Source organism: Nannospalax galili, unplaced genomic scaffold (genome assembly GCF_000622305.1).
Source record: "Nannospalax galili isolate Female #2095 unplaced genomic scaffold, S.galili_v1.0 scaffold624, whole genome shotgun sequence".
NCBI classification, from domain to species: Eukaryota; Metazoa; Chordata; class Mammalia; order Rodentia; family Spalacidae; genus Nannospalax; species Nannospalax galili.
This window is the reverse complement of record NW_008351633.1, coordinates 1298326-1319149: the sequence shown is the minus strand read 5'-3', so window position 1 is coordinate 1319149 and position 20824 is coordinate 1298326. Positions and strand designations below refer to the sequence as shown.

At 39.6% G+C, this 20824-nt stretch overlaps 1 protein-coding gene across 1 annotated transcript in view; it reads left to right on the top strand.

Moving 5' to 3' along the window:
* The first annotated feature begins 11841 nt into the window (after positions 1-11841).
* LOC103746363 (putative dimethylaniline monooxygenase [N-oxide-forming] 6) overlaps positions 11842-20824 on the top strand; it is a 29639-nt gene continuing 20656 nt past the window's right edge. The window contains exon 1 of the mRNA XM_008848525.1: positions 11842-12076. Coding sequence (XP_008846747.1) covers positions 11945-12076 — 132 coding nt within the window. The 5' untranslated portion in view covers positions 11842-11944. The remainder of the gene's footprint in view (positions 12077-20824) is intronic.

The following is a 20824-nucleotide window of genomic DNA, read 5'->3' as shown; positions in this document are numbered from 1 at the left end:
GCAGAGTATGGAGGCTCTAGTGGGAGAGGAAGGCTGTCTACCTGACGAGTTTGTATTCATGCTCAGATGCCGAGGAGCTCAGAAGGTGGGTGACTGTGACCAGTGATAGTCATGTATATAGAGATTAGAAGTGCATGTGAAAACGTCTCAATGTCAAGAGCCCTGAAATGAATTTTTCTGTATGAAACTGTGTGTTTTGACAACGCAGTGGAGATCTTTTTTAAACGTTGGAACCTCATTTAATTTTATGTCTTATAGAGTTTTTAATGAGTAAAAGAGTATCTAAGCGTAATAATCATCTGTAAACCTAGAAATGTATACCCAAGTTTGAAAGAGATGTACCCTAGCTCAGAAAAATGTTATTGAATAGGTTAATGCTGTTGTAATGAAATGCTTCTTTTAATTAAAAAAAATAAAAATAAAAATAATTCATAAAGAGAAAAAAAAAAAAAGGCCAGGCATGGTGGTGCATGCCTATAATTCCAGATCCTGGTAGACAGATGCAGGCAGATCTCGGTGAGATTGAGCCATCCTAATCTACATCTCAAGTTCCAGGCCAGCTGGGGCTACAGGGAGACCCTGTCTTAACAAACAGAAAAGCAAAGCAAAACAAAACAAAAATAGAAGGCTGAACACACCATTAACAGATAAAGGGCTCAGAATAGTAATTCAAGTCTTCCTCAAAAGGAAAGATGTTTTTCCAGATGAACTGTATAAAACATTCAAGAACAAAATGTTAATTTTTAACTAGTTCATAAAATACTTCCAAATACTTCCAAAACCATTTTATAAAACTAGCAGCACCCTAATACCAAAGCCAGATATGTCACAAGAAAAACAATCTATAGTCCAATATTTCTGATATGTGCAGATACAAAAGTCCTCATTAAAATGCTAGCACTGCCCTATTTACAACTGCCAAGGTCCTGAGCCAGAATAGATGTCAATCAACAGGTAAATGAGTAAAAATTCCCAAAATCATATGGAACCACAAAAGCATTCAGATGATCAAAGCAATCCTAGGTAATAAGAGAACACTGAGGACATTTTACATAGGCCTGTAGCAGAATAGAGACCAGAAATTAACCCATGCATATACAGTCAACTAATCTTCGACAAAATTGTCATGGACAAACCATGGACAAATGATAACCTCTTCAATAAATTGAGTTAGAAAAGCTAGATATCCATATGCAATACAAAAAACAATAAATTGATGCCTTAACACATACCATAATCAAAATGCAGAAATCAACCCAAAATGCACAAATCTCAAAACTAGGAAACTACTAAAAAATATAGGAAGAAACACTTCTTGACATTGTTCTGGGAAGTGGATTTTGTAGCACAGACAAAGGAGACAAGTGGAATGGAATCAGACAAACAGCTTTCACACCAGCAAAGCAAACCACCAACAGAGTGGAGAGACAGCCATGGAAGAACACATTTGTAACATACATGTGATGAAGGAACAATAGCAAAATACGTCATATGTAGAAACGAAACAACTCAGTTACCAAAAAAAATCAAGTAACCCAATTTAAAAATGAGTGAAGGCCCTGAAAACCTGCAAAAGAAGACATTCAACTGGAAAAAAAATGTGCTACCTCCCTAAAAGTTATTGGTCAGGAAGGTCTCTGAGGCCCCCAAAGCAACACAGGCTATTACCATTACTCTTGGTGACCCTACACAATTACATAACAAGACCCTATTGCTGAAGACACCACACACTTCAGCTGTAAGACATAGAGAATACAATATCAAACCAACTGGGAAACTTCCTATTTTATGACTAGCTTTCATAGTACCAGAAGATATTACACAGGCTGCTGGGGAAGAAAAGACATCAGTGGCCTTACCTAGCAATGGACCCTGCATGCTACAATACTAACCTGCCAGGGAAGATTTGTCTACCAGGACAATAGTTGTATGACTGTTATGGGGTAACTAATCACTTCCTGATTGGGGTTGAGGTCTGATCCACAGGAAGGAAATCATGCTTGGTATTGTAATGTTCACCAAAACCTCATAGCTGGAAGATCACAGGCCTAGACCTGCTATTGTTATTTTGCTAAATGGTCATGTTGTCACATTGCCTTCTAAATATTTATGTCTATACCCATAGACCTGGATTCTCTCAACCTTGGCCAGAGAAGCTTATTTTCAGTGAACAGAAGTCAATGGAGAGACACATAATTGATCAATGCTGAAAACAAGACATGGAGTGTTCCACCCTAACTAAGGCATATGTATTAACTCCACCACCACCAAGGCTCAGGGAATATCATGGAAGAGGGAGTAGAAAGAATGTAAAAGTCTGAAAATGGGGAAAAGGGCCTATCACAGACTCAGAAGCTCTGCTTACCTATACAAGACTATACAAGATCAAGCCAGGCAAGTCCCAGCACAGATGGCCCCACCCATCCATCCTGAGAGGCTATTGGTAGTAGATAGTTGCTGGAAGAGTGAGAATTATTCCTTACTGATGGAAACAGAGTTCCTTCCCATGCTCCAGTGGGTAGCCTCACATTCATTCACACATGGATAACTCTAACTAGATTCAGTGGGTTATCAAAAATATAAAGATAAAAGACATCAAGTTAGGAGAGGGGCATGATGTGGAGGACATGGGGAAAGTTAGAACATATTTCACTACATGTATGCATGAAATTCTCAAAAATAAAGAAAAAATGTTTAATGCTATCACTTATCATCAGGAAAATACAAATCAAAACCAAATGAGATGTCACTTTGTATCTGTTATAAAGGCTGTTATCGAAAGGCAAAAGATGACAAGAGCCTGAAATGATGTGGTGGGTAAAATATTCTGATACATCTTCTAGTAAAATGTAAATTAGCACAGCAATTATGGAAAGCAGAGTAGATATTCCTCAAAACCTTAAAAGCCTATCAGACCATCCTTCAATCTCACTCATGGGTATATAGCCAACAGAAATGAAGTGAGAGATATCTGTGCTCTTACACTGATTGCTGTATTATTCACAGTATCTATGATACAAAATCAGCCTAAATACTCATCAATGAATGTGTAAAGAGAATGTGGTATGTGTCCACAACAAGATATTGTCGTTTGCAACAGCATAAATGAGTCTTAAAGACATTATGCTTTGTGAAATTAGCCAAGAACAGATAGACAGACAGATGTTACTAATCCTCATTTTGTGCGGAATCTAAAGAAGGGAAACTGATAAAAGGGAGCAGACAGGGGTAGTTGAAAGGACCATGGAAGAGGGGGAGATAGAAAGATGCTAATCACAAGTCAAGGCTCAGTTATGCAGAGTGAATAAGTTCTGGGGATCTATGGTGATTATGATTAAAGTATTATATACCTGAGATTTGGTAAGACATTTGCTAAATGTTATCATCTATAGGAAAACCAAAGTAGCTGTGTGAGGTGATAGACATGTCCAAAAGCCTGCCTGTTATCATTATATATGCATATCAAAACATCACATTGTGTATCTTTTTTTTTAATGTGTGTGTGTGTATTGCCTGCACGTAGGTAAGTGCACCTATGTCATGCAATGCCCGTGCAGGACAGAAGAGGCTGTCAGATCTCCTGGAACTGGAGTTACAGACAGCTGTTAGATGCCATGTGGGTGCTGGGATTTGAACCCGGGTCTTCTGCAAAAACAGCCAGTGTTCTTAACCGCTGAGCCATCTCTCCAGCCCCCACATTGTATATCTTAAAAAATATACAATCTATTAATTATATCTCAATAAGACTTGAAAGAAAAATAAAATAAAATTCCTAATTTTTTTCTGGTGTTTTTTTGAGACAGGGTCTCCCTGTAGCCCCAGTTGGCCTGGAACTCACTACGTAGACCAGGCTGACCTCAAACTCACAGAGATCCACCTGCCTCTGCCTCCCAAGTGCTGGGATTAAAGGTGTGTGCCACCACACCCTGTGAAAATTCCTAATTTTTGTACCCATCTACTTGGTAACAATGAAATCATCTGTACAGAAAAAGCAAATGTAACATATTAAAAGAGTTGTCCTGGGCTCAGTGATTAAGAGCAGTGGCTACTCCTGCAGAGGATCTGGGTTCAGTTCCCAGCACCCACATGGCAGCTAACAACCAGCTATAACTCCAGTTCCAGGGGATCTAACACCCTCTTCTGTCTTCAACAGGCATTGTATGACATAGGTGCACTTACAAACATGCAGCCAAAGTACTCATATTCTTTATTCATACTCGTTTACTTTAAAATAAAAAGTAAATAAATCAAAAAAATTAAGGGTTATCAAGTCAACATATATCTACTGAGTTTTTGCTGAATACTCAACTCTCTATGTAGCAAACTATGTAAATGCTAAGAAGCTTTCTCTTGAAGAGTCAAGTTTGCACAGATTGAATGAACATGAGAGTCCCCTACAGACAACTTCAAAGGTTTGTGCTAGGAGGGCACTTGATCCCTTACAGGGAACTGAGAAGGAATGTTGTTGAGTGACAGGCAGTACCAGACATCATGGCAGACAGGTACATGCAGAGAAGTGGGGAGATCAGGAAATGAGGAAATTGTGTAAGCCCTAATCCCAGGGAGGAGCACTGTAAAATTTATCATTTAGGAAAATTAATTTCCTAAAGCCATTTGAGAATTCAGCTTCAGAAAGCTAGATAGGTCTTGAGGAAAGATAGAATTTATTGCCAAAAGCAGAGATGCTCCTTAGAAAGAACAGAGTTGAGACAAAGTTCATTTGACAGGGCAGGGTAGTACCAAGAACATAGAATAAAAGATAGGAAGGGGGATTCTTTTGTTCTGCCTTTACCTCCTGATGGAGTCACTTGGTCCAGGAGCTTCTTTTGGCTAACTGAAGAGGTCACTAAAAGGTAATACCTTCTGACTAAAGGAAACTTCCAGGAAAGAGAAAGCTAAATTTTCTTCCCTTCCTTCCTTCTATGTCTGGGCTAAGACAGAACCAACTGGGCACATCCCCAGGAAGGAAAGAAGTCTCTGTAGTGAGAGTGGGCCTGGGAGAGGGGATGGAGCCCAGAGGCCTGAAATCATAATAAATCAAGGCCTCTGGCTATGGTTATAGATCCCCCAATATTCCCTTGGGTCCATCAAAATACATAAATAAGAATTACACAACGTAAAATCAAACTGGAGACTCTCTCCAAACTCTCACAAATTCTGTAATAATCAGCTTGTCTGGCAAGCATCAGTACTTCCCACACTTTAATTCCCTCAACTCCCTAAAAATCCTAATCTACTGGCCAGAAGAGCCAGTTAACAGTCCACTGAACAGGCTGTTTACATAGCCCTGTTCTGTCTGGCTGTCACATTGTAAACCACCTACAGAGCTTGGGAAATGGACATGTGAAATCAACAGAAAACCTAAGACCGACCAGCTAGTTTCTATGATCTCACTTCCCATATTAACTCCTAATAACCTCTCTGGAGGAAGCATGGAGATTTTATAGCTTTCTAACATCCTAATAAAAAAAAAATGGAGCTCTGTAATTTCAAAGCACTCTGCAATCCTTAAATTTCTAAATAGTTTCTTAAATTAAAACACACATACTGAATCCTTGCTATTTGCTTAGCTGGCTCCTAGGCAGAATAAGAAAATGAGTAAGGCATAGTCTTAGAGTTGAATATGCTCAGGGTCTGATTGTTGAGATGTGGCACAGTTAGACAATGGTTTAGAGCATTGCGAAACTGATTAGTAAAGTTAGCCTATCAGTAAAGGAAGAACCAGGTGGTCAAAGAAGTATATGGGAAGGTTAACTGCTTTCACTCTGGACTCCCTCCTACACCATAAGGACTGGAAAGCAAAAACCATTTCTTAGACTTCCTTACAGTTAGCATTTACAGTGAAAGAGGCTTTGTAGGGAGATAGACATCCGGGGTTGGAAGGTAAAGGAAAGAGAGATTGACTTTTCATGGTTGTGTTAATAGACAAACATATTTCAACAGATGTGTTCACATCAGCCGAGCTCCATGTCCTGTCCCATATCTCTTCATGCACTTCAGTACAGCAGCTCCCTGCCCTCTGGTGGCAAATCTAGTGGTACGATGTGGTAGTGCCAGGTCCCTGCAGCCCTTCTATCTAATTCCCTGTGTCATATGACTTTCCTCATAAAAGCGTAAAATTTGTTCCTAGTTCTCATATTAAGAAATGAGTGAGGCTCTGAAGTCAGCACCAGCTTGATTTTTCCTTGTTTGTTCTATAGCTCACATATGTAGTATCATGAGCAATAGGGTCTTAGCATCAAGTTTTGGTAGATAACCAAGAGCAAGAGCAATGGCCAATATAGTTTGAGGATCTATGTGACTCCTGGTCAACAGTTCTCGAGAGAAGTCCATTCTCTCATTGAGGTTTTATTTTGTCAGTCTATGATGTCTAGAAAGGGCATTTAACAGTTTCCTAACATCTCTGAATTTTCAAACTGAAACATGTGGATCTAAGATTTAAAAGCTAGCATCAAGCTATGAGAAAGAACATGTGATATTTGTCTTTCTGTGGCTGAGGTACCTTTCTCAGGCTGATCATTTCCAGTTTCATCAATTTACCTGAAAGTTTCATAATCTCATTTTTAAGAGCTGAACAATATCCCATTCTGTATATGTACCACACCTTCATTATCCATTCATCAATTGATGGTTATCTAGGTTGTTTCAATTTCTGGCTATTATGAAAAGGGTAACAATGAACATGAATGACCAGATATTTCTAGAGCAGTGTATAGAGTTTTGGGGTATGTGCCCAAGAGTGGTATGGCTGGATCATACGATAGATCAATTTTGAGCTTTTTGAGGAATCGTCACACTGATTTCCATAGTGGCTGTACCAGTTTGCTCTGCCACCAGCAGTGGATAAGAGTTCTCCTTTCCACTCATTTACTGCTGGTGGGATTGCAAACTTGTGCAACCTCTATGGAAAGCAGTGTGGAGAACTCTTAAAAAACTAAAAATGAACCTACCGTATGACCTGGTTATACCACCTTGGCATATACCCAAGGGTCTCAATCCTATTGCAGAGACACTTGTACAACCATGGTTGTTGCTGCTCTTTTCACAATAACTAAGAGATGGAAGCAATCTAAGTGCCCCTAAACTGACAAGTGGCTAATGAAAATGTGGTACATTTACACAATGGAATTCTACCCAGTACCAAATCCTTACATGTGAGTACATATCCTGATGTAACTGCAGGAACCAGGAAAATGGAAGGGAACCAGGGAGGTAAAGGGAAAGAAGGAACCCAAGAGAGAAGAGTAATAGGAGACAGGTGTTACTAAGGGGAAAATGTGTAAAAAGGGGGTAGTTAAATGGGAGGGGAGAAGGTGAGCTATACAAAGAATTATGGGAATAAATGGAAAGAAAGCTCAAAAGAGGTGGGACCATAGCAGACATAAATTATCAAGAGAGAAATGGGAAAATGGGAACATTCTAAACTAGAAGGGTGGGGAGGGAAGATAAGACAAGGAGAGAAAGAGGAAAAATAAATAGTGCCCAGCTAGTATAAAAAACCAGAAGGAATTGTATTAGTCCAAAAACCTGCTGAAAAATTACACATACAATATCCCTATGTGAGTCTGTGAGTTAGCTAAAGACTACATAACAAGAAACAGTGCCAGACAGGAGAAACCTTCCTTTGAGTTGTTAGCTAGGGTAGTCCAAGAGACTCCCAAAATTACACATGCTGTTGCCACAATTCTTGACTGCCTCCCAGAACTTGATAGTAGGATCCTATCACTGAAGATATGACATATTTGGGACACAGGATTTGGGGTTATGGAGCTCAAACTGACCTGGAAGCCACCTTCCCTGAAGACTAGATCTCATAGCTCTGGAGAGCACTATGCAAACTGGTAGGGGAGAACAAAGGCCTAGAAACCACATCAATGACCAGCACAGCAAATGACATCTTGGGGGTAATCAAGCTGTCTAACTGAACTTAAAGCCCATCCAATGAGCAGAAACTCATGTGTGGTACTGTAAACCTAGGCAAATATAGATAGCTGGAGAGGTTATAGAGGGCCAGGAACACAAAAGGTCACAAATGGCCAAAATACAGAGAATAAGAGTCTACAGAGTATGGGTCCACAAACCCAGGGCTCAGGGACCATTGAGGAAGAGGAGATAGAAAGATTGTAAGAGCCAGAGAGAAGGTGCATTACCATATGGAAATGGTCCTACGGGCGCCTGGGACCCTTCTCATACAAACCTACAGCAATGGTGTCAGCATGCACAAGATCCATGCAAACTTAGGCAGACAAAAACCCAGCACAGAACTGTGGAAATGAACAGTAAGCCTCAATCTTAGTAGAGAAATTTTTGGCAGCTGATTACTACTGGATGAGGAAGAGCTGATCTTGAAAGGAGAGACTCTAGATAGGCTGACTAAACCTCAGTGGCTGAACTTGCACTGAGGAACATCTTGGGACTCTAACTTTACATAATAGGCCTTAAAACAAATGACAGAATGTATGCACTCTGGTGGGGGGTGGTCTGGGAGGGTGTCAAAGGGGAAGGGGGAAAGGGGCATAAAGATGATTTTCTGCATGAAATACACAAAAGTTCAATAAAACATTAAATTTAAAAAAATTTTTTGGAGTTCCCTTTCTCCACATCCTCACCAGCATTTCTCATTGTTTGTTTTATGGGACCTTAGTCATTCTGAGTGGGGTAAGATGAAATAGCAAAGTGTTTTTAATCTGCATTTCCCTGATGGCCAATGATGTTGAAATTTTTTTAAGTATTTCTCAGCCAATTGTATTTTATCTTTAGAGAACTCCCTGTTTAGTTCCTTGCCTCACTTCAGAGCCTCATCTCTACTGGCTAGCTTTCATAGTGCTGAAAGGTGCTATGCATGCTACCAGAAAAGTAGTCACCAACCTTACTCAGCTATGAATCCTGTGAATTACAACAACCTGCCTGGCAAGATATGTCCACCAGTGCAATAGCGGCATGAATAGTAAGGTTTAAGGTCAACTTCATAGGATGAAGCCCATACCAGACACTGATATCAGGCTTAGGAACCTGAGGCTAGATAGGTCAGAGGGTATAGGGTAGAGTCTAGTACAAGTTTTCTACTATAGTATTAAACTGATTCCTAGTGACTTGATTAATAGATTAATGCATCTCTCAACTCTAACCAGAGAAGTTTCTTATGCCACAGATGGCAATTAACACCCAAACCCCAAACTGACCAATGTGCAGAGAACAAGATATTGCAGAATGTTTATCCCTGAACAGGTCACATATATCAAACTTCTGCCTCCCAAGGCTCAGGGATCATTGTGGAAGAAAAGACAGAAAGACTGTAAGAGCCAGAGGTGGTAGATGACCATAAAGAAACAGAGTTTTCCAGACAACTAGTCAGTTACTCATATGAACTCACAGCAACAGTGGCAGCATATACAAATCCCATGCAAGCTCAAACCAGACAAAATTCCAGCATAGACATGGGAAAATGGGTAAGAAACCCCAATCCAAATTAAGTAATTTGGTCAATTGATGGCTACTGTTGAGGGAGAGACAGCCTCTTTCAAGGTTAGGACTCTTGGTAGGTTAACCAGACTCCAGTGGATGAACCCACACTGAAGGACACTTGAGGACACAAATTAGACTCTATAGGCCTCATTATATGTATAATAGAATACATTAAATTGGACAGGGAGCAGTAAGGGGAGATGAGAATAGGGGAGAGAATCTAAATACCATCAAATTATATTGTATGAAAATTACAAAAATTCAGTAAAAATATTTTTAATGAGTGAGGGGCTGGAGAGATAACTCAGAGGTTAAGAGCACTGAATGCAGAGGATCCAGATTCAGTTCCCAGCATCCACATGGCAGCTACAACCATCTGTAACTCCAGATCAAGGGGATTCAATGTCCTCTTCTGGCTCCATGGGCATGGCACACATGTGCTGCACTTGTATACATGCAAGCAAAACATTCATACATGTAAAATAAAAATAAATAAATATTTTTATAAAGAAATGAGTGACAGCAGTTAAGAACACTGACTGTTCTTGCTTCGGAAGACCTGGGTTCATATCCCAGCATCCACATGGCAGCTAACAACTGTCTATAACTCCAGTCCCAGGGGATCCGACGGCCTCTTCTGACCTCCACAGGCATTGCACAACACAAGTGTACTTACCTACTTGCAGGCAATACACTCATACGCATAAAATAAAAATAATAAATTTTAAAATTAAAAAAAAAGAAATGAGTGAATATACCTAAATCATAACAGAATCTCAGAGACAGAAGAATGTCTTTTGAATCAGGCCTATAGTTAGCAGAATTCATGTATGAATCACCTAACCTAGAAGAGAGCATCCAAACCCTGGAGTACGGTACTTCCCATACCCCAAAGGTCCGGCAATTCGGAATGACTTGGACTCACTCTGCCACGGAAAGAGCTGTAGCTCACTCCGTGTGTTCTCTCACTTCTTTTTCTATTTGCACACAGTTTTCTTCATACTTGTTAAATGCTTCTTTTCCCTGGTTGGCAAACATTTGGTCTTCCTCTAAAACTCAATAATCTTCTCACTTCCTCTTGAAGGGGAACTTGGATGATTTTTCCTGCCTGAAAGCACAGCTCTAAATCATGATCTCCATCTCCTTCCATGGAGATGTTCCTTGCATGTTTCTAGATGTAAAGCAGCCTGTCTGCCCCTCTGTGAACCCCTAAGAGAAGTCAGGCACTCAGTAAAGAAGGAATAAAGAAAGGGGAGCAAAGGAGAAGGTGAAGAAAAGTAGGAAAGGCCGGGACGCACTTAAGAGGGGGATAGAGAGAAAAGACTTGGTGACTTCACAGCCTGCACTTTACATTCACCATTTTCGTCAGCTCCTCAGGTCAAGCCCTTCTAAGTTTCCAGAAATTCAAACTATTTTTTCACTGTTGTCACAACAAGCTCTTTCCTTATAGTGCAGGTGCTTGGCTTTTGTTTACATATTCTGTAGTTTCAAAGTAAGAACAAAGAAAAGAATTATTGGCCCCATAATCTCCCAGGGGTTTTACTTTACACCCTGGTGGCCCTATCAATCACTGTTTTATTTTTTACAACCAAGAATCAGCAAGCTCATTCACAATCTTCCACCATCCCTTTCTTTCTTGCTGCTTCATCCCCTCCCGTTATGTAATTCCTGCTACGCTCTGTCCTCCTCATCTAGGATTTAGTAGAGCTCTGCACCTTGAAAAAATGCAAAGAAAAGTTTTTGCTTTAAGACAAATAACTCCTCCCCCTTTGTCAATTTTTTCCATCAAAAGACATTATTAAAAGCCATTCTCTTCTACATGTGGAGAGCTGCTGGTTCTCTGGAAAGAAGGAAGGTGGTTGATTTAGGAGTCAGGCACTGAGTGTGCACTGAAGTGACCAGGCACAGTGGGTTCCACAATGAAGGTTTAATTTCTGTTTTTGCTTTAAGACAAATAACTCCTCCCCCTTTGTCAATTTTTTCCATCAAAAGACATTATTAAAAGCCATTCTCTTCTACATGTGGAGAGCTGCTGGTTCTCTGGAAAGAAGGAAGGTGGTTGATTTAGGAGTCAGGCACTGAGTGTGCACTGAAGTGACCAGGCACAGTGGGTTCCACAATGAAGGTTTAATTTCTAGTTCTGAACCCCCCTTTTTTTTATCTCTGAAACCTTGGAGAAGTGAGTTTGAATTCCAAGCTCTTAAAGCTTCATTTGAATTTTTGGTGATCTTTAAGATCCCACCTGCTCTAGAAGTCACTGACTTGGGTATTCCTGAGAGTGCGGAATAATCAGAAGGAAAGTTTGTATGTTATAGCAAAAACAGTACAAATAACGAGCACAAACTATAATGTGCACCTGTGCCTTCTTGTGGTAAAGTGAAGATCATGGCACATCAATCTTGACTGATAATTTCTACTGAAAACAACGTAAGCATTAAAGGACAGTCTTCTGAAGAAATTCTTTTGATAGTCTCTAACCATGGTCAAAAAAGTGGCCATCATCGGAGCTGGGGTCAGTGGCTTGGCTGCCATACGGTGCTGTCTGGAGGAAGGGCTGGAGCCCACCTGCTTTGAAAGGAGCAATGATGTTGGAGGCTTGTGGAAATTCTCGGTAAGTGGTACATCTCCAGGACGCTAGAGGAAGAAAGATGGATTCTATTGCAAATCATATCTGGTCAGTTCTAATTCAGAGCAGCTAGGCACATCACAAAAGCTAAGGTCTAGAAACACAAATCTTACCTCTCACATCACATTGATATCCAATTACTCAAAACTACTTCACACCAACAAGATTGATAACTGCTCTTGCAGAAGACCCAGGTTTGAATCCCAGCAGCCACATGACAGCTAACAACCATTCCGGGGGATCCAACTCCCTCCTCTGTCCTCTGAGGGCATTGCATGACATGGGTGCACTTGGATACATACATGCATGCAATACATGCATACACATAAAATAAAAATGAAGCAAATTTTTTTTAATTTAGAAAAAAAAAAACTTAAAAGACACCCTCAAATAAAATAGATCACTATAAGTGTCATGCAGATCTGGTCTATAGCTCATCATCACCTAACTGGTAGAGTCCAGTTCTCCAGGCTGAATGAGAGCTAATAATTAGCTGAAAATAATTCACTGCCACCTTCTCATGTCAGTGAAAAGATTCTATCGTTTATTGCTCTTAAACCCCGATAATATGGTTTTTATAAAATCTGGACTAGATCAGAAGTCCTGAGTTCTAATTTTAATTTGAGTTTTCTAGGCAATAAATTTTAGACACACTGCTCCACCTCCCACCCCCTTTTTTTGTAGAGCTCACAATTAAGCTACCTCTAATGTGCCTTTCAACTCCAATAGAATATGATTCTGAAACTAATTTGTGTCTCTTCAGTCAGATACAAATTGTTATAAATTTAGACTGTGTATATAGTTATTGGAGAGTCTATCAACTTCAAATCTAGTCTTATTGTTATAGAAACAATATAGTCAGGAAATATTCAATATAAACATAACTTTTAAATTTCAAAAGCAAGGTCTGGGGACACTTCTATATTTTCTGTCTGGAATTTTCAAGTCAATGTGACAGCGCATAAATTTTTTTGGCTCAAAATATCATATCTGCAGTGTTCATCTTGTACTTGTTAGGTTCGTGAAAAGACCAGGACCACTAGTAACCACTCTGAGGTGAGAAAAGAAGAAATTTATTGGGAAGTACAAGCTGCTGGACTGCTCCCACAGGAGAAAGGGAGCAGTGGTTTCTCGTCACTGCAGGGTGGATTTTATAGGATTTTCTTTTGTGGGTAGGGAGAGGTAAGACTATAGGAGGAAGGTGAGTCAGTAGCAGGTGTCTTGGGGGATGAGGGTTCAGTTAGATATTTTTCAGTTTTTCGGTTGGCTTCGATGGAAAATTGCTGTTATGACCAGGGTACATTGTTAAAACAAAGGTCAGGTGGTTAATGAGAAACTAGGATGGTTTAGTTTCTGTTTCCCGGAATGCTGCCCACCAGGTTGTGATCACCATGTTGCTGGTCAGTAGTGACTCCATCTTAGGGCACAGTTTGACCTAATAGTAACCATGTTCCTGTCTTGGTCTTAGTTATTGTCTACCTGCAAACATAATTTCCTCCAACAGAGAATATCAATACTAATTTAGAACACATCTATATTCATCTCAAAAGACTTTTCTCTACTTTCTGGTCCTTTTAAACCAAAAGTATGTATGAGCTATGCAGTCATAGATTTTCTTTTCCATTATTTGGAAATAATGGAAATAGTTCCAGAAAATAATTTTTTTAGACAATTCCACTACTTTTATGTACATTTGCTCTGGGAAATGTGGCCAGCTTAGATTAAATCATGAGGCGAATCTCTACCATCTCATCAGTAATAACTCAATGCTACATGAGCACTGAATGTGGCAGTTTTGTGCTAGGAAATGGGATGAGAATTATGTGACATAATCATCCTACATAAATTATTTCTGCTCTGTTGATGAAGCAAGTCATAAGTTCACAATTCTTTGATAGCAAATAAGTAAGAACTCACTTGACCATAAAACCTTTCTGGAGGTAATGATGTAACCAGACTGGAAGAAATGAATATATTCTAATGAGACACTTTACCTATCAGACTGTTAAAATAATGGACCCCAAGACATTGGAATTTCCTCAGGAATCTCATGCTGGGAGAAGAGAAGCCTGGGCCAGTCAGGAGGAAACTTTTCTCCAAACTCTTCTCTCCAGGAAAGAGATTTACAAGGTTACAGAAATAATGATGAGTCAGTAATGGGTGGGACCCCTCACATTGAGCTGACTGCATAGATTTGCATATCCCTGGCCCTCTATTTAATATGACTTCAGGACCCTGAAGTTAGAGAGGGTCACTGGATCTCTTTGTCCTTCTTTAATGTGGCCACATTGAGTAAATCTCTTGCTTTTTACTATTAATTTGGCTGTGCTGATTGGCTTGTCATGGACAGTGAACTGAACCTGGCTTCTTGGGAGCACAGACCCTGACCCACAGTTCAGTAACAGTGAGCTCAAAAACCATGAGCTGAGTTGTCACACAGCTAAGTCTCACTTTTATGTTACCCTGCAGAAGTTTTATCACATTTGATTATAGGTCAGTACTCCAGCTTTCATTAGGAGATTATGGAGCATAATTCAAAATTGCACATATACTAAATTTTTAAAAACGCTGAACCTAAGTATTTCAAATAAAAGATTGTTGACCATATAGCCTGCAGTGATTTTCAAAAGGAGGGTATACTACTGAAATCTTAGTAGGTCAAGGGGAAATTTCTCCAGGACAGCACTTACATGAACCTTAAAGAATGTGCTCGGAGAAAGTAAATCACTATGTGATGTGGTTCCAGACTGCCTTTCCTTTACAGTCTGTGAACCATACACACAGACATGCACTCACTGGCAGTGTGCCAGTTCCTATATCATAGGAAAAACAGCAATCCTAAAAGGTGCCATAAAGGCTTTGGGTGTGCTGCAACTAGGAAGGAATCCATGAGTTAACCATTACCGCCTCACCAAATTTATTTAAGGAAGAAAAAAATGACAGTTCAAGAAGATACAAAGCTAGACTCTCGTCATCCACAGGACAGATTGCCTCTTTTCAATGCGGTTGTGTGTAAGAGCAAAATTCTCCTCAGAGTCCCAGAGGGGGTGTGAATACATTCAAATATTTCAAACTTTGTCTCCTCCATTCACCCCCAACTCTTCTGTCTTTTCTAAGAACAGTTGCTTGGCACAATGTATGGTCAGGCATGAATCTTTGAAAAATGTGTTATATAAGCTTTCATTTTGCAAGCTCTTGCTAAGCAGAAACTTGATCATTCTGAACTTTTCACTATGTGCTTTTTCTAAGAAATGGAAACCAAATGGAATTTAACCACTGGCAGACAATGTGAGTGAGTTTTAAGTTCCATATACTCAGATAGAGCTAAAAAATATTTGGTTAGTGCTACAGTAAGAAATTCTCCCATGTAATTACTAGTGAGGTCTTACCCTGCTTTGCTAAAATCAGAAACAATTGGGTTAATTCAGGGTAGTACAGCTGCAACTGGTCTGGCAGAAATGAAGATATTCTCAAAAGACACCTGTGCTCTGAAATGTGGCTATCAGACTATCGGAGTAACAGACCCCAAGAAATGAGAAATTTCCCACAAGAATCTCATGCTGGGAGAAGGAAAATGCTGAGAGCCTTTGTCTCCCTGAATATAGATTTCCTAGTTCTAACTGCTTCTGACAATTTGTCAGGCCACCTTACAGGATGAGTCTGAAGCCCAAACAATGATGGGTCAATGGTAGGCATGACCACACCTTGACCCAGATTACTTAGATGTGCATATGCCTGCTCCTCTGTTTAAACTTTAATCTCATGCCAGGACTAGAAGATGGACTTGGGATCTCATCTTGGATCTCTTTGTCTCTCTTCCCGATGTGCCCACATTGAAAATAATCTCCTTTTTCTGCTTTTTACTATTAGTTTGGCTGTTTTAATTGACTTCTCAAGGAAAGGTGGCTGAATTTGACTTCTTAGGGTACAGACCACATCCCAAGTTTGGTAACATGGCCATGTACAGCAATAAAAAATTTCTCAACAAACAAGCAATACATTAGCATTATTTGGACTAAAACAAAAAGAAAACAAAAGAATTGAGTAATTAACATAATTGTATAATATAATATATATATTGAGTATGGAGAGTACTATGTTAGACACAGCTTCAAGTCACCTGGCAAACACACTTTTTATTTTTCTTTATTTTTGAGAATTTCATACATGTATATAATGAAGTACATCTACACTCCTACTCCCCCCATAGCCCCTCCCAACTTCATTTTTTGCATAATCAATTAAGTCCAGTTAGTGCTGCCCAGATGTGCAGGGGTGTGGGGACATCCATTCAGGCATGGGAAAGCTAGCAGTGGCCGTAAGAATTAAAAGAATTGTGATATAAGCAACTATGCAGTTAGGGCAGTGAAGACAACAGGAGCTTAGTGATGTAAGAATGATCAGCTGTTGATGGAAGGGAAGAATAGGAAAGCAAGGTGGAAGAAATATCTTTAGAGCTGGGGCTTGAGAGTTTATTTAGACCAGAAGAAATAAGACAGACAAGCCAAGTCGAGCTATAGAGGCAATCCAAGGCAGGCCGCTAAAGTGCATGCACAACCATCTGGAACTAGTCTCTGGCCTTGCCCTCAAGTTACTTAAGTTCTGGAGAGGAAGAGGAGAGATGTCCTAACTCTAGACAGAATGATAATGTGCTGATAATGTGCCCACAACTGCATGGACCTCATTCTCAGCCAGGACCTCTCAGCCTAAGGTACATTCTAAGTTTAAGTCCCTCATTATTGGTTCAAACCACCAAACATACTGAAATAATGAAAAGCCACGCTCTTCAGAGTAATTGTCTGTTCTTATATATTTGGTTTACTTGAAGAACAGTCTGTTAGGGAAAATTCCAAGCTCTCCTTTCATTTTACAATTGGCTGGAACCAAGGGAAAAAAGAGCAGAGATTTATTCACTCTGAAAATAATCCCAGAATCACCTCTGCTTCCAGAGCAAAGTCTTACATAGTTTAAACAGACCCTGGTCCACAGCTCAGCTCAGGCTTCCTTCCTTTCAGTGGGCAGCTGAGAAACCTCCTTACCACCTCACAGCTGTCAACAGACAGCACCAGCTGTAAGGAACAATAATGGCTCCAACCCAAATACCTGCCAGGCAGGAGCCTTCACACATTTTTTCACCTCCATAAAAATTTCCAGACAATGCTTTAAAAAGATAAAAATTTGTAAGCATGGAAATTTTTGAGAACTACAGCAACCATGGGTAGAAGACTACATTTTAAACTTGAGGAGAAACACTGGGTCCTCAGGTCCAAACCTTCTCTCCCAGTGATAGAGACCACAGTCTTTTCTAGATCTTTCAGCTTTGCTCTTCCAGAGGCTAGCCAGGTTAGAAAGAAGAATGGAATGCAGCAACAACATGACATTCCATCCCTTTCCAGGGTTACATAAGAATTCCTTCAGGCTTTGGGGCTGCCAGCTTTGAGATCTATTTTCAAGGCAGCACATTGTGTAGACTTTTATCCTGTCCTCTCAAGGAGGAAATGTTTATTTTCAATTTGGCTTTTGACTGCTTCTCAACAAGAAGCCACTTTTCAATTCCACAGCTGGTTTTAAATGAAATGCCAAGATGTAACACATGTTCTAAGCCGTATGACTTCCTGTTTTTTTTTCTGTTTTTGTTTTTTTTTCCTTTTTGGGAGGAGGGGTGAACAATGAATTCCAGTAGTGAGTTAAAGACTCCCCCAGAACAGAACTCATTTACAACAGGACCAACCACACCAGCATCCCCTGAAACTTCTTAGAATTGCAAATTCTCAGGCCATACCTCAGAAGCAAGGATTCTCCTTCTGGAGATGAGGCTCAGTACCCTATTGTCTGAGTTCTCTAGGTATATCTGATAACTGTTAAGTGGAGAGACCACTTCAACTTGGAGTTCTGTGGCAGGTGTAAAGATTGCTGAAGTTCATGTTGCAAACAAACATGAACAGTCAGAACCTCCCACGGACTATTGTGCTGTTTTTAACACGAGTATGATATCAGAACCAGTGACAATACAGGGGAAAAACTCTGAGACTATAAAAGCAGAACTCATGTGGTTTATGAAAGTAAGAGAATTAATGTGAAAAGAGATCCAGTTCTGTGCTAAGCAGCATGTAAAGGGCTTTCTATTTCATATCTGAAAGAGAAAGTTTAATTTTTTAATAGAAAAAGGGTTTCGGTCAATGAGTTCTGAGTATTCTCAGAAGGGAGTACCATTTCTTTTTTTTTAATTATTTAATAACCACAGGATTAGAAGAAGCATTTCATTACAGCATTAACATATTCAATAATAATTTCCAAAGCAAAGATGCATCTCTTCCAAAAGTGGCTGTAATTTTTAGGTTCACAGTTGAATTAATACAGTTTTATAATACTGAACTCAGTATAAACCCTATAAGACATAAAATTGAATGAGTTTTAACCTTAAAAAAAGATCTCCATTTCATTTTAAAATCTACTGTTTCCTACAGGAAAAACTCATTTTTAATGCTATTAATATTTACATGTTTGTTCATGCATCTCTAATCTCTATGTATATGATTATTACTAGTCACAGTTGGTTACACTTAGATCCTTGGCACCTGAGTATGAATATAAAGCCATCAGGTAGCTTTCAATGGTAACGTTTTTCACCTCTACTAATTAACATAAAGCATATTTTTATGCTTCTTCCTCAAATATAACTCATTCTTTTATTTGTTAATTTTTTTGTGTGTATTTCATACAGAACATCAAACAATCTTATTCATCTATATACTCACATCCCAAATGGCACCCTCCCATAGCCTCTCCCGCCCATGGAGCTCATACTCTGTTATCCCTGTTATGGTCCACTGTGTTGTCGGCACCCCCAGCCATTCCCCAGTACTTGTCCATACACTGAATCTACTCAGTCTACCTAGAGTTCTTTGTTTAAGGAAGATCAGCTCTTCCTCATCTAGCAGAAATCACTTGCCAATATTCCTTTAGATAAGATTGGGGTCTGCTGTTCATTTTCCTAGTTCTATGCCAGGTTACTGTCTGAGAGTCTCTTGGACCACCCTGGCCAACAACTCAAAGAAAGGTATCTCCTGTCTGCCATTGTTTCTTGTTAATGTAGCCTTTAGCTATACACATGGACTCTTAAAGAATTATATTGATCACTTTAATCTTTGGTTCTACTTTCCTTTGGGGTGTTTAAGACCATTCAGTTGGCCCAAATAAACCAATTTATTTTTACTCTTAAAGTCATTTATGGTTCAGTTCCACAGGGGTCACATAGCCTTGGGAGGAGCCCCTGGCTCCTTTCTTTTACCAGTTCCATCTATGTGAAGAGAAGTCAAAGGTCATGCTCAACCGTGGCTTACTTCACTTGGAAGCATGGAGGAAATGTTTCCTCTCTGTTGACCCTCCTTTTTGTAGACTGGACACTGGTTCAAGTCCATTTGATGGGGTCTCCATGGCCTCTTTCATCAAGAGGACAGGTGACTCACCAAAGTTACAGAACATTTTGAGAAATGCTCATGGTCCCCTGGAACTTAGTCAACCTAGGAGGGCAAGGAGCAAAAACTGTCCTTTAGGTCCCTCTGGCCAAATTAGTATAGGCCTCAAAGAATGGCTGTTAAACATCCAAGAAGGTTAGTTCCACCAGTCTGGTACTTTTCATTATCCTGTGCCATGTAGATAAGGCTTGGGCAAAGACCAACCTGAGATAAACCTTACCGAGATATATATTATATTCCTTGAGCTAGTTGTATGTATAAATTGTCAGTAGGTTGTTCGAATAATATGGTTCCCTCTGATGTTTTTTAAACTAGCTAGGCGTTATTTATCTCTCGCATTGTCTAACACTTCCACCATGGTTTCCCCCATTTAAAGTGCCCTCATTTTTCCCATTTCTCCCTGAATAATACCCTTTTCCTAGGATCCCACCTCTTTTGAGCTCCTTCTTTCCCTTTATCCCCAAGCTTCCTTATATAACCTTCCCTTCCGCCTCCCCTTAAAATAACCCCATTTTTATCCATATCTCCCTTACTTACATATACTCATATTTGGCTCTTCAATTTTGTTCCATTGATCTATGGCTCTGTTTTTGTGCCAGTACCATGTTGTTTTTATGACTATAGCTCTGTAATACAGTTTAAAATCTGGTATACTAATCCCTCCAGCATTGCTTTGGCTATCCAAGGTCTTTTGTGCTGTCATATGAATCATGGAATTTTTTTCCAATTCTGTGAAGAATGTCATGCGGAGTTTGATTGGCATTGCATTGAATCTATAAATGGCTTTTGGTAGGATGGTCATTTTCACAATATTAATTCTTCCAATCCATGAACATGGGAAAGGAAGTGTTTCCACACACTCTTTCTCTGATTGCTTGTTACTGGTATATAGAAAGGCTACAGACTTTTGTAGATTAATTTTGTAACCTGCCACTTTACTGAATGTGTTAATAATTTCTAGGGGTTTTCTGGTGGAATTTTTGGCATCTCTTAGATATCATATCATCTGCAAAAAGGGATGATTTGATCTTTTCCAATTATTACCCTTTTAATTTCCTTCTCTTGTCTTATTGCTCTTTCAAGAGTGTCAAGCACTATGTTAAAGAGAAGTGGAGATCATGGACAGCCTTGTCTGTTTCCTGATTTCAATGGAAATGCTTCCAGTTTTTTTCCATTTAGAATGATGTTGGCTGTGGGTTTGTTGTATATGGCTTTAATTATGTTGAGTTATGTTCCCTCAAGTCCAGGACTCTGA